Source organism: Dipodomys merriami, unplaced genomic scaffold (genome assembly GCF_024711535.1).
Source record: "Dipodomys merriami isolate MVZ:Mamm:240054 unplaced genomic scaffold, mDipMer1.0.p SCAF_2, whole genome shotgun sequence".
In the NCBI taxonomy this organism is placed as follows: Eukaryota; Metazoa; Chordata; class Mammalia; order Rodentia; family Heteromyidae; genus Dipodomys; species Dipodomys merriami.
This window is the reverse complement of record NW_027203381.1, coordinates 39,006,107-39,020,401: the sequence shown is the minus strand read 5'-3', so window position 1 is coordinate 39,020,401 and position 14,295 is coordinate 39,006,107. Positions and strand designations below refer to the sequence as shown.

At 42.6% G+C, this 14,295-nt stretch overlaps 1 protein-coding gene across 2 annotated transcripts in view; it reads left to right on the top strand.

Annotated features, from left to right (window-relative positions):
* The window catches only part of Lama3 (laminin subunit alpha 3), a 221,658-nt gene that overhangs the window by 13,683 nt on the left and 193,680 nt on the right, over window positions 1-14,295 (top strand). For both annotated transcript variants that reach the window (XM_070029434.1, XM_070029433.1), the window contains exon 2: window positions 3,761-3,913. In XM_070029434.1, the coding sequence (XP_069885535.1) occupies window positions 3,761-3,913 (153 nt within the window). The remainder of the gene's footprint in view (window positions 1-3,760; window positions 3,914-14,295) is intronic.

Here is a 14,295-nt window from a genome sequence, read left to right as displayed (position 1 = left end):
CTTCTGGAGTAGCTGATATTGCAAGTGTGTCATACCATGCCCAGCTCTCTCCTTCTCCTCCAGTGCTCTGTCTTGGAGCTGTCATTTTCTGGGTTACTTACTCTATTGGCTTCACTGCTTGGAGAGATTGTACCACCTCTGTTCATCTATCATCCTATCTGCAAAAGGTTGTAATGATTGTCCCTACTTCCTAGATTTGTCAGAGAAATGAAGGGTTACTACATTCAAAGTGTCAGATGTGCCCAGTCCTGGTAGCTCATGCCTGTAATCAGGAGGCTGAGATCTGAGGGTTATGGTTCAAAGCCAGCCTGGGCAGGAAAGTCTTTGAGACTCTTACTTCCAATTAATCACCAGAAAGCCAGAATTGATGCTGTGGCTCAAATTGGTAGAGTGCTAGTCTTGAGAGAAAAAGCTCAGGGGCAGTGCCCAAGCCTTGAGTTCAAGCCCCATGATTGACAAAAACAAAAAACAAAAAAACAAAAAAAAATGTGTCAGGTGCCTGGATGTTTTCCTTTGTTCTTACTATCACCAGGGTTGCTCTGTTTGGTTGCTCTGTCATCTGTCACTAGTGTGTCCCCTGTATGTGTCACTGTTGCCCATTTCTGGCTCTCATTAGTGATGTGGATTCTTTACATCCAGGCAGTCACAGAGAGTGCATTTTCAACAGGCAGTGCGATCACACAGCTGGTTTTGAGTAGTTCCTAGACAGTGGATTCTCATGTTACCCACAGAAGCACAAATGGTTGGCAGGATTTGCTCATTTTAATAAAAAGGAAACATTGCTCAGCAGAGACTAAATAATTTCATTAGGTTCTACAGCTGTGGCTGGTAGAGTAAGGATTTGAACTTTCATTTTAAAAACATATTCCTTTGAAATGAATTAGAATGACCCACGCTCCCACCTATACCTGCAGTTTGGCCTGGGTGAAGGAAATTGCTTAATGACATGCATCAGTTTTGCAGACGTTTATCTATCTGCCTTGTTTATTGGTGTAGAAGGTACATTATGGCATTTCTACAATGCATACAATGTACTTTGATCATGTTCACCCTTCCATCGCTCCTCCTGTTCCCCTACCTCCCCTTATTCCTGTCCCTTCCACCTGATAGTAGTCTTTTTTCATGACCCTTTATTACCATCGTTAGCTCTCTGGTTTTCTCTCACTCACATCTCTCCCTCTAGGAATGGGGCATTATGGCAGTGCAAAACTGCGGGGAGCTAGGGCGAACGCCATTACAAGATGGCGCCCACTCCCTTGCAGCTTTGAGGTCCATATTAGGCAGTGCTTGGCGGGACGGTGGGTCCTGGGCTTTGCGCATGCGCGAGCCACGTAGAGTCCCCAGCCAATCCTGTGGCACCTGGTGACGGTGAAAGGCAGACGACCAATGATAGAACGACCTGTGTTCCTATTCCCTATATAAGCGGCCATGTTTTGGGTGCACGCTCTCTCGCGCTCAAGCTCTCCTACAAGTAACAAGGCTCTCCAATAAAGCGTGATCTGAGAAGACTCCTGGTGTGGTGGTCGTTCTTCCTCGCTGGCCGAGAAGGCGTTCGCCGCACAAAACCACCCCTCCTCCATGCCCTGAAACCTTATGTGTGGGAGCTACAGAGCTGTATTCTGGGTCATCACCGCTCACCTGTGCTCATCTGCAATCATTCAAGAAATTTACTCAATTCTTGTCCAGATTGTTATAACTATGCCTGTGTTCTGGAGCCTCTCAGAAGGGAGGGTTCTCTGAACAAGATCTTTGCAAAGTTCTCAGGTCTGGAACTGGAACACTTAGACAGCTCTCTCTACTTCCGGGCTTCAGTTGGCCTAAGTTTCAATCCTTGAGATGCTGTAGCCTCTAAAACCTTAAAGAGGCCTGGCTGAGTTTATGGCAGTGTGAAATGTTGCTGGTGTGGAGTGCGGCTCTTGATGGATGAGTGTAGTTAAAGGCTCATCTTGCCAGGATTTCGGCGCGTGCTGCAAGGGTATTTTTGTGCTGCCAGGTAGGGCTTTTTTCCTGAGCTGGGTTTCTTTCCACACATCTGGTAGTAGGCAGGTTTTTGGAAAGCCACATAATTGCTGAAGTACTCATATGCTGTCCAACCCAAGACATTGTTTCTTTGTTTCTTCCTTTCTTTCCTTCCTTCCTTCCTTCTTTCCTTCCTTTCTTCCTTCTCTCTCTCCTTCCTTCCTTCCTTCCTTCCTTCCGTTCTCTCTTTTTCTCTTTCTCTCTCTCTCCCTCCCTCCCCCTCTCTTTCTTTCTTTCTTTCTTTCTTTCTTTCTTTCTTTCTTTCTTTCTTTCTTTCTTTCTTTCTTTCTTTCTTTCTTTCTTTCTTTCTTTTTTTTTTGTCGGTCGTGGGGCTTGAACTCTGGGCCTGGGCGTTGTCCCTCAGCTCTTCAGCTCAAGGCAAGCGCTCTACCACTTGAGCTACAGCGCCACTTCCCTTTCTTTCTTTCTTTCTTTCTTTCTTTCTTTCTTTCTTTCTTTCTTTCTTTCTTTCTTTCTTTCTTTCTTTCTCTCTCTCTCTCTCTCTCTCTTTCTCTCTCTCTCTCTTTCTCTCTTTCTCTCTTTCTCTCTTCTTTCGTTGTTGGTCATGAGGCTTGAACTCAGGGCCTGGGCACTTGTCCCTGAGCTCTTTTGCTTAAGAGTGCTTTACCACTTTGAGCCACAGTGCCACTTCTGGTTTTCTGGTGGTTAATTGGAGATAAGAGTCTCATAGACTTTCCTTTTGGGGCTCACTTTGAACCATGATCCTCAGATCTCAGCTTCCTGAATAGCTAGGATTACAGGCATGGGCCACTAGCGCTGGGCTACTGCTCATTGATATAGCTCACAGAGCAGCTTGGTCAGGACAGAAAGTGTCCTGCGCTATACACTGCAGCATCAGCCCCACACACAGGTCCTGATCCTAGCAGGTTCTACCTGTATGGCTTATGGTAGTCACTTTACCTCTCTTTTATGGAGGCCTGTACTGGAACTTGAAGTCAGGGCCTTGCATTCTCCTTTTGGCTTTTTTGCTCAAGGCTAGTGCTATACCACTTGAGCCACATCTCTACTTCCAGATTTTTTGTGGTTAATAGGAGATAAGGGTCTCACAAACTTCTCTTCTAAAGCTGACTTCAAGCCATAATCCTGGGCTCTCAGCCTTCTGAGTAGTTAGGATTATAGGCTTAAGCCACCAGCCCCTGGCTATACCCTTGGTGTTTTGAGAAAGGGTCTCCCTATGCATCTCGGGCTGGCCTTGAACTTGTGATACTTTGCCTCCATCTCCAAATATTGCAGGTTACAGTCTTGAGCTACCACACTAGCCCTCGTGTGTGTGTGTGTGTGTGTGTGCATGCGTGTGTGCGTGTGTGTACCCTGGAGCTTGAACTCAGGGCCTTGTTCTCTTACTTTGGCTTGAGCCATAGCTTCATTCCTGCTTTTTGCTGGTTAGCCTCCTGAGTAGCTAGGATTACAGATAGATGTAAGCCACTGGTGCCTGGCTAACTGGCATTTTGGAAAATATTACATGGGACAAGAAAAACATACCTGTATTAGATGGAAGATGCAAATGAGGTATATCAATAATAGTAACAAAAGTCAGAGGTATAAGCAGGGGGTATGGTTTAAGATTAAATGGAAAGTGGGAAGCCCTACTGCCTTCAGAATGCATTAGGATGAATTTCAGCAGCTGGTTATATAAGTCTTGATTTCGTTGCTGCTTTTGCTAAATGGGTAAGAAAAAAAAATGACTTGAAATTTTAAAAAATTCTTTTTTTTTTCCTAGGGCCAGTTCTGTGACTATTGCAATTCTGAGGATTCCAGGCGGGCACATCCAGCCGCATATGCGATTGATGGATCCGAACGGTGGTGGCAAAGCCCTCCCCTCTCCTCTGGCACACAGTACAACAAAGTCAGCCTCACCTTGGATCTGGGTCAAGTGAGTTTTGCCTTTGACTGCAACAGAACCATTAGTTTGGACCATTGTTTTCGGTGGTGGTGGTGGTGGTGGTGGTGGTGGTGGTGGTGGTGGTGGTGGTGGTGGTGGGGTGTGTGTGTGTGTGTGTGTGTGTGTGTGTGTGTGTGTGTGTGTGTGTGTGTGTGTGTGTGTGTGTGTGTGTGTGTGTGTGTGTGTGTTTTCAGGTACTGGGGCTTGAGCTCTGGTCTTCCTGCTCTTAGTGGTTTTGGTTTGGCTCTACTTCCATCTGTGATTTCTGGCAGAACAGAAATTACTATAAAAGTGAACTTCAGTTTTTAATTCATTAACCATTGCGAAATCTGTAGACATTATTATTTTCCACCCTTAAAATTAGCCAAAATGTAAATCCCTATTCTTGACTATTAAGGGAGTGAAAAAAATTCGTTGTAAATTGTTTTGTTGGAGAAGTTGCTTTTTTTTTTTTTTTTTTTTTTTTGTCAGTCATGGACCCTGAACTCCAGGCCTGGGCACTATCCCTCAGCTCTTCAGTTGAAGGCTAGCACTCTACCACTTGAGCCACAGCACCACTTCTGGCTTTTTCTGCTTATGTGGTGCTGAGGAATCAAACCCAGGGCCTCATGCATGGAACGCAAGCGCTCTACCACTGAGCCACCTTCCCAGCCTGATTTTAATTGCTTTAAAAAACATTGTGTTAAATGGCAGGGAATGTGCCTTATTGGTACTGTGTTTGCCTAGCATGCATGAGGCCCTGGGTTCAGTTCCTCAGTACCACATCAACAAAAAAAAAATAAAATTAATAAGAACAAAAAGAAAAAATAACCATTAAATTATTTTTTAAAAATTGTGGTAAAAATGATAAAGTTTATCTTTGAGAGCACACTCTTCAGTGGCCTTACATATATTGACACTGGTGTGCAAACGTCAGCATCATTGGCTTCCAGAATTCTTTTTTACCTTGCACAACTGGAGCTTGGTACTTGGCAATCCCTTTTCATACCTCTACCCAAGCCCTGGTAATTGGCATCTGTTTCCTGTGAATTAATGCCCCTCACTCAGAACCTCATGTAAGTGGAGTCATGCAGCGAGTGCTTATCTCTGTGACTAGCTTATTTCCTTCAGACTAAATTTTCATGGTTCACCTGTGCTGTAGCATGTGGCAGAATTTCCTTCCTTTTTAAGGGCAAATAACATTGCATTGTGTATATATATCACATTATATTTACCCATTCATCCATTGATGGGCATTTGGATTGCTCCCAACTTTAGGCTATTGTAAGTCATGCTGCTAAGGAGTCATGCTGCTAAGGACATGGGAGTGGTAATGGTATTTTTCGATAACATTCTCTTTCCTGGAAATCCTAACTCTACAAACACTGACTACTGCTGCAGTTTGGGGCCTCACTGGGGTAACTGGTTCACAGTGGAGCCTGGATTTAGCCTGTGCTATCCAAGATGGCTGCTTTTGGCACATACCTTCTCTTCCTGGGTGGGGCAGCACTCAGAGCTACAACTGTGATCAGTTGAGCTTATATGACACAGACAAAAGATTTTGTGAATGCATTAAAGGTCCCAAAAGGCAGATTATCCTGGGTAAGATCAGTTCTTATTTGTAGAGCCCTCAAAAGGGACTGAAGAAAGAAATTTGACCCATGGGAAATTTTCCTGCTGGCCTTAAAGGGAAAGCTACCATGCCCTGAACTTCCCATGGAGCCAGTCATGAGGCAAGGAGCGCAGAGTGAATTTTAGAAACTGAGGGTGCCCTCCTACACCTTCCAGCCAACTGTTCCTATAACCATAAGGGGCAGAATCCAGTAGAGCTCCTGAGTGTGGCTTTGACCAGAACATAGAACTTGGTTGTGCTATGCCTGACTCTTGACCTGCGGAACTTCAAGATAATATATTGTTTTAAATCATTAAGTTTATAATCATTTGTTTTGCAGCAGCAGCAAATGAATTTACCAATAGTTCCCTTTTTGGACTACAGTACCTATGATTATACTGTTCTCTTTGTTGGATACCATTGCACACAGCATACAGTTCATCTAAAAAAGTTCTATTGGACAGAAATAAAAGAAGGAAATACTATTTGGGAGTTGAGCAAGACTGAGATTTCTTGTGTGTGTTATTTTCATTGGGTATGGTTTGGTAATAAAGAAGGGCACTCAACCTCTTTAGCCCATAGTTTGTGCTAAATTAGTTCTCTTCTGAGGATATTTTCTGCATCAGTTAGCATCTAACATAATTCACAGAGATGCTGCCTGGGCCCAAAGACTGTTTAACCCCAGTTTCAACTGTGAGTTAGTTTTATCCCTCCAATAGCTAACATTAAGTCAGTAATCATAGCAGCAGCATTAACTCAGTACGTTTAGCTTATAATGACTAGAACCAGGATCACTCATCATGTCAATGTCCTTTCTCCCCCTTCCTCCCCTCCCCACCCCGGCCCACCCCACCCCACCCCATGTTCCCTCAGCCCTGAGAATATATGGTTTGCTATGTAAACATAAACAGATAATAAAATGATCCATACCAAAGATACTTATGCCATTTTTTTTTTTTTTGGTATCAGTACTATGGCTTGAACCCAGGGCCTAGATGCTGTCCCTGAGCTTTTTCACTCAAGGCTGGTGTTCTACCAACTGAGCCACAGCTCCATTTCTGGCTCTTTTGGTGATTAACTAGAGACAAGATTCTCATGGACTTTTCCTGTCTGGGCTTGGTTTCAAACTGTGATTCTCAGAGCTCAGCCTCCTGAGTAGCTAGGAATACAGGTGTGAGCCATTGGCATCTGACATAATTAATGCTATTTTTTAAAAAGCTCGTTTCTAAAGTATCTCTTTAAGGTAAATGTAGAGATGCATGCCTGTAATTCTAGAACTCTCTGGGATTACAGAATCTCTGGGATTATAGAATCTCTCTATCCTAACACAGGATAGAGAGATTGAAATCAGCCTGGGTTATATAGTGAGACCCTGTCTCAAACAAAAAAAATAGAGAAGAAAAAGAAAAGACCTATTTGATATATTGATATCTCCTTAAATAAGGGGTTAAATTCAGAAAACATCAACATAGGAGGAATTTAGTAATTTGTTTGATGCTGACAGATCTCTTCAGTGATGGATTTCACCTTGATTTTGCTCTCTGCCAGGATGGCAGTGTGCTCCTGTAGTCAGCCTGCCTTGGTTTATGCCTGATGCACTGTGTACTCATTGTATGGTCCTTCCCTGTATACTTTACTGCCCTCAGCCTCATTTTCCTCCTTTATGGCATTAGATGATTGTGTAAACCTCATAGGATTGTTGTCTAAAGTTTTAAGTTAACTGCCTCATTTTTGAACTTGCAAAGACAGTGTTCATAATTTTTATTAAATAAAGTGAACGTCAATAAACACTCCTAACATTTGTGCCTTTAGAAAGAACAACACATAATACTGTTAAAAGTACTCTGGGAAAATTAAAAGTACTCAGGTAAAGGAATTTAAATTAGGTTAACCAGAGCACATTTCTTCTTTGCTTTATGTTGGAGCAATATGCATGTCTACAGGTATGCTTTATCTTGTATGATTCATATTTTATGCCCAATTGGCAAGGTGTTTCCTTTTGTTTGCTGTGGTAACCATGAAAATGTCACTGAGAGGCTGGACTGAACAATTTCAGAGTAATAGCAAACCAGGCATTAGTGCCTCATGCCTGTAATCCTAGCTACTCAGGAGGCTGAGATATGAGGATCAGGATTTGAAGCCAGCCCAGGAAGGAAAGTCTGTGAGACTTTCTTTTTTTTGTCAGTTATGGGACTTGAACCTGGGGCCTGGGCACTATATCTGAGCTCTTTTGTTCAAGGCTAGCACTCTATTACTTTAAGCCACAGTGTCACTTGTAATTTTCTGGTGGTTAATTGGAGATAAGAGTCTCAAAGACTTCCTCCTCCCCACCACCCCGCTGACTTCAAACCATGATCCTCAGATCTCAGCCTCCTAAATAGCTAGGATTACAGGTGTGAGCCACCCCCCCCCCCCCCCGCCCGCTTTCGGTGAGACTCTTATCATCAATTAACTACAAAAAGTAGAAGTAGAGCTGCGGCTCAAGCAGTAGAACACTCACTAGGTTTGAGCAAAGATACTCAGAGACAGCACTCAGGCCCTGAGTTCACACAGAGGCTTGTAGAGGGAGAGACTTGGAGAGAGAGGGAGAGTTGAAGGGCAAAGGAGTGAGGGGAAGGGGGAAGAGAGAGGAGGAAGAGAGAGGGCTGAGAAAGTCAGACATACTTTAGAGTTAGGAAAGTATGAATGTTGGTGCATGGTAGGAAATAAAACATAGGTCATCCGCTTGTGAGACCAATATACTGTTTGCCAGCTGCCAAACTGAAATTTGACTTTGAGTTTGCTGTAGTCAGTTTGACAGATTATTTTGTTAAGAGGGGCTTGTTTTTCTCTTTTGAATTGTTGGAGGTTTTCATTATTGTTTTTCTAAAGCAGCCAGGATATAGAGGGTAATTTCTCCCTCATAAGGTGGCACCTTAGGGTACTTTTGTGAGTCATTCCTTCTGGGGTTGTTCAAGTTCATTTGAATATGCATTGTTGAGTTGTTATAAATTCATTATTGGCATTTCAGGATTACAGGGAGCTTTGTTACCATCTGGCTAAATGTAATACTTGCATCTTCACATAAAAGTAAAATGTGAGCCAGCACCAGTGGCTCACACCTATAATCCTAGCTACTCAGGAGGCTAACATCTGAGGATTGAGCTACCAATTGGCCAGCAAAAAGCTGGACATGGAGGTGTGACTTAAGTTTAAGTGGTAGAGCACCAGCCTTGAGCTAAAAAGAGCTCAAGGACTATGCCCAGGCCCTGAGTTCAAGCTCTAGGATATGGAATGGCTTAAGCAGAGTCTTTGGAATTTAGGTCATTCCTTCTTCCCAGGAGTGTGTTCCTGTGAGCAGGGAGGATAGAGGGATGGATTTCCTTCAGCATCCTAATGAATCCTAATCATATATTCCTTCAACCCTGTCTGTATCCTCTGAGTTCCTGCTAAGCCGTGTGGTAGAGGCTGCCTAAATTATGAGCTCTTTGAAGGTCAAATGCTGTGTGTATACAACATTCTTTTTAAATCTACAGGGCTGGGGAGTCCTGGAATACATTATTCTTCTCAACAAAACTTGAATTAAACACTATTCTCTCATACTATCCATCTGATGATATGTTTTGCTATGATCATAGAGAACCCTGATCTATTCTAAAGACCCCCCCTTCACATTTACATTTGTTAGTTTTCATATAACTAGCACCACAAATACAACAAATATAACAGAAAGCAAACCACATATGTTTCCTTCTAAAACATTCAGTAGGCTATGGACAGACAGCAGATGTCCTGAGCAGAGATAAAATCTGGCCCAGAAAGTAGCAATACTAGGAAATGAAATACTTTCCTTCTAGCATTTTCTTCTATGCTCTATAGATAGAAGTTAATGTGATAAAGTGTTGTGACCTCCTTGGGGACTTACCAAGAAGCCGTGACTCACACGCAGTGAAGACTTTGGCATTTGACTGCTTCCCCAAATGAGGCCATAGTAAAGTTATCAGAGTTCATTTTTCTAGTCAGGAAAGGTGACAGACAACCAGGGTGTGGCAACATGGAAAAATGAAACCCACAGTCCAGGGAAAAGAGCCATTTGGGTGCTGAATCAGCCCCTATGTTTTATCGTTACTGCTATTTTTGAGATAGAGTTTACAAGTTCAAGGCCCAGGCTAGCCTTGAACTCATGATCTTTCTGTTTCAGCTTCCTGAGTGCTAAGTTTATAGACATGCCCCATATGCAACTTCAGCCTACATCTTAAAAGTTTGTCACAGGACTTGTCAGCAGACATGCAAACAGAGTCTAGTTCTTGAGAACTCCCAAGTCCTTGGCTCTTTCTGATGAGACCAAAATTAACAGGATCAAAGTCCCTGGCACCACTTAGAAAAGGTCAATCCAATCTCCATGTAGTTGAGTGAGTAGAAGGAAGTGACCTGCCAGGACATAGATAAGGAGTTGACCAGGAAGGGAAACTACTATCTTGTCAAGAAGGCTCCAGGCCACCATGCTAAGCTTTGGTTGTATGGGGTGGTCAGAAAGGGGAAAGACCATGGGACCAGAGCAGGCTGGGGGTAGGGCATTGGTGCTAGATTTGGAAATGGAGAGGACTCCGGGCACATTCAAATGTTCATCAAGCATTGTAAACATTAGACAAGTAAAAATGATTATTCCTTAGAAGAATTGTCATTGATACTTCTTTACTACCCTTAGTCCTTCTGCCCTCCCCACCCCCATCCAGGCTTCCACTGAATGTAAGCTGCCTTAATTCTCCTAAATCAAAAAATGTGCTATAAATATATTCATTCTCTAGTTCTTTGAACTCAACATTCATATACATCTTTCCAAGTATTTGCATTTTAGAAGATTGCTATCTGTCTTTGACATGGACGCACTACTTCTGTGAGGTTGTTCTGGAGAAATATGTGATAAAAACTCAGTGTCTGATCTGAGAACTATTCATAATAGCATAAAATGGAAAACAATCCCAAGTCCATTAAAAGGGCTGATCCAGTCAATGGATGAATATGCAGCCATGAAAATGATGCCCTAGAGTGGTCTTTAGTGACACAAATATGTCCACACTGTATTGTGAAGAAAAAACATAAAAGATAACATTATACATATTTATATAAGTATAAATATATAAATGTATAATACATATTACATATATGTGTAAAATATGATCTCATTATAGTAAAAGATATATGGCACATATAAACAAAAATCAGGAAAGGTTGCTTATAAAATGATAAACAGCTAGGATTACATCCCTGTAATCTCAGGAGACTGAGATCTGAGAATCACAGTTCAAAGCCAGCCCGGGCAGAAAAGTCTGAAATTCTTATTTCCAAATAATCCACCAGAAAACTGGGAGTGGCACTGTGCTCAAATGGTAGAGTGCTTGCGTTGAGCTGAAGAGCTCAGGACAGTGCATAGGCCCACAGTTCAAGCCCCAGATCAGAAAAAAAAAAAGATAAACATACTTTTCTCTGGATGGTGGAATTACCTGCGGTTTTTAGCTTCTTCTGTAAGTCTCAGTGGGGTCACTAACTCTGGATTATTACCTAGCTACCCATCTGGTTATACACCTTTCTACCTGGGTGACTCTGGATCCTCTAGCTAATGTCTCGGGATCAATCTCTTTGTGTGAAATCTGAGATGAGTCTAGTACCAGCCACATACAGTCATGGTGAGGTATTAACAAGACATCGTAGAAGAGACTAAGAATAATAGTGTCTTCTACGCTATGAGAGCAATGTGTGTCACCTATTGTGTCTGTATTTTCTTTTCTTTTCCTTTTTTTCTGCTGATACTTTCTTTAATTTTTTATTTGTTTAGGATTTATTGATAGCACTGGAAGGTATTGTGTGAAAATTCCATATTTTGAATGTTTACCCCCTCTATGATATTCCCTAAACCTTCTTTCTTCACTCTTCCTTTTGTAATCAATCTTTGGTGGTTTTTTAAAATGCTATACATGTATATGTAACATACTCTGGTCCTCCTCCCTTCTCAGACCTTCTCCGTTCCCCACCTTACACACCTATTCTCATCCTATAGTGTTTCCCTTTTGTGCTTAAGTCCCATTATTCTTGTTACTTTAAAAATAATTTTAGACATGCATTCTGCATATGAGCAGAAATGTGATATTTGGCCTTTTAAGTTTATTTCACTCAATATGATGATTTTCAGTTCCATCTATTTCATTGCAAATTACATAATTATATTCTTTTTTATGACTAGTAATACTCCATGGTGTATATATACCACATTTTATTTATCCATTCATTACTTGTGGGGAACCTAGTCTGATTCCACTGTTTGGCTACTATGAATAGTACTGGGATAAACATGGGTGCATAAGTACCCCTCTTGTATGTTGATATTTTCTCTTTCAGAGACCCAAGAGTGGAATATCAGGGTCAGAAGCTCATTTTTAGCTTTTTACTGAAACTCCTTACTGATTTCTGTAGTGGCTGGACTAACTGGCATTCCCACCAACAGTGAATGAGGGTACTTTCTTATCCCCCACTTTCACCATCTTTTGCCTGTTCTGACTGGGGTGAGATAGAATCTCAATATAGTTGCGATTTGTATTTCTTTTATGACTAAGAATATGGAACATTTTCCTATTCTTATTAGCTAATTGTGTATAACTTTTTAAAGTGGTTTAATTATTTTTGCCTATTTATTAATTGGATTATTTGTTCTTTTGCTGTTTTTATCTTTTGAGTATTTGTGTTTTGCACCCCCAGTCTGTGGGTTTTCTCTTCACTGAGGTAATTGTTCCATTTGTTGTGCAGAAGATTTTAAATTTAGTTAGTCTGATTTGTTCAGTTTTTGTTCTTACATCTGAGCAATTAAGAGTCCTGTCTTTTCTCCAACATATTGGAGAAATGTATTGTTTTGGGCTCCTTTGTCAAAAGTTAAATGGCTTCTATCTGTAGTTTCCACATTATTTTTAAAGTTAGTAAAACAATAAAGCTGTTTTCCTTTTGGGAAAAAGTTAGAGGACAAAATGACGAATGATTGCTGGTAGGATTTGTGGCATTCCCACCAACAGCGCAGGATGAGTTGCCTCTCCTCTCTCCATCCAATACAAATGTGTGAGGATTTTGTCTCAGAATGAGGTTGATCTGCCTGAGACCCTGAAGAGCCAACAGAATCAGAAGATAACAGACTCAGAAAATACCTAGTAAATGGAAATTGGAAGGGTTTTTTTTTAAGAGCACATTTTATTAGCATGATCAGTAAATCTTGAAAACTATGCTTCTTCCCTGGTGAAACTTTTGAGATTTCAAACATATCTTGGCTATAAATAAAGTTTTTCTCTTACTATTAATGGCAGACATTTACAAGGAAAAGCTGAGTTTCATGGATTCTTCACCAAGGCTCTCTGGGGAGCTGGAGCTAAGAGAGATGTCCCAGGGGAGCAGCTGGGCCCCCCCCCCCCCCCCCCCCCCCGGCATCTCCGCCTGCTGTTTTCCAGTGCCTTGTTTCCCACATGGGCCTTGCTTCCATATCTGCCCACCCAGTGACCCTGGAGCCTTCCTGAGTACCTGGTTATCCATCTGCTCTTTCTCTTTCCATGTCTCTTCTTTTCCTCTTTCTACCTCTGTGCCTCTTTCTTCAACTGTATTTCTCATTGTCAGCACAGGAAGCATGGCTCTTCAGTGAAATACTTGCTTGTACTCTAGCAAGTACAAGGCCTCTGGGTTTGAACTCTAGACCACCAAAAAAAAAAAAAAAAAAAAAAAGCAAGAAAGAAAGGAAGAACAATAACAAAAGACAGATTCATTTTTCATTCTCCCACTGAATTTTCTTCCTTTATAGAAAAACAGAAACCGAAATCAAACCACCTTTTCTAAGTATAGCTCACCACTTTTCCTGTGCTCATTGTCTATCTGGGGAGGGGCTCTGTGCTGTGTCCTTGGCTGAGATGCTGCTCAGCCATTGGGCTGGGGGTGGGGCAGGGGCAGGGATCTGTAAGGGTGTCAGCTCCAGCAGGCCCCGCCTCCACAACTGCCCTTACTGCCCCTACCCCAACTGACTTCATTGGTGGCACACACTTAGGACCTACTTGTCCGGAGGGGCCAGGTTCCCTTTCTCATACCTGGCATCTTTAGCGGTTCTCTCTCATGAGACTTCCCCCAATGTGGGCAGAGTAACCTGCAGACAAGGATTGTCCTCCCACCCCTCAACTGGAGAGCAAGCTCCTGAGCCGTTTGCACTTTCCTCCAGCTCTCACCCCACTGATACAAATGTTCCACGACGAGGAATTCCAGATGGAGCGTGCCAGGCCTGGCACACTCTGTTCTTTAAGCTTTGAGCACTTGGAGCCATGAGCCTTTGTTGTCCCTCAGGATCGCAGAACAGCCTGCATAGAACATTCAGTTCTTTCCCTGCCTCTCACATTCTCTCTCTCTGCCTGCTTCAACCACATGTCTTCCAGGGGCTCCAGAGAGACGGTGGAGAGGGCTAGGGCTTCTCAGAAGCTGGGAGCTCTGTCCCCTTCAGGATCTGTCTAAATCCACAGTCCCAGGCAGGCATGGGAGACTGGAATCTAAGCTGGTGTCTTTAGAAAAAGGTCTGAAGTGAGCAGAATCGCTTGGACTGCTAGTATAAGGATGGGAAGGCAGAACCGGTAGAGGTGAGGTAAGGTGAGTGGAGAGCAAAGGCCAGTTTCCTTGCTGTGGAGGGAGGTGCAGGCAGGGAGAGGCAGAGGGCAGCTGGTTTGTGAGTTCTTCTGTTTTAGGGAAAGGCATAATAAGCCCACATCTCTAGGTCTCTCAGCTCAGGTCCTGG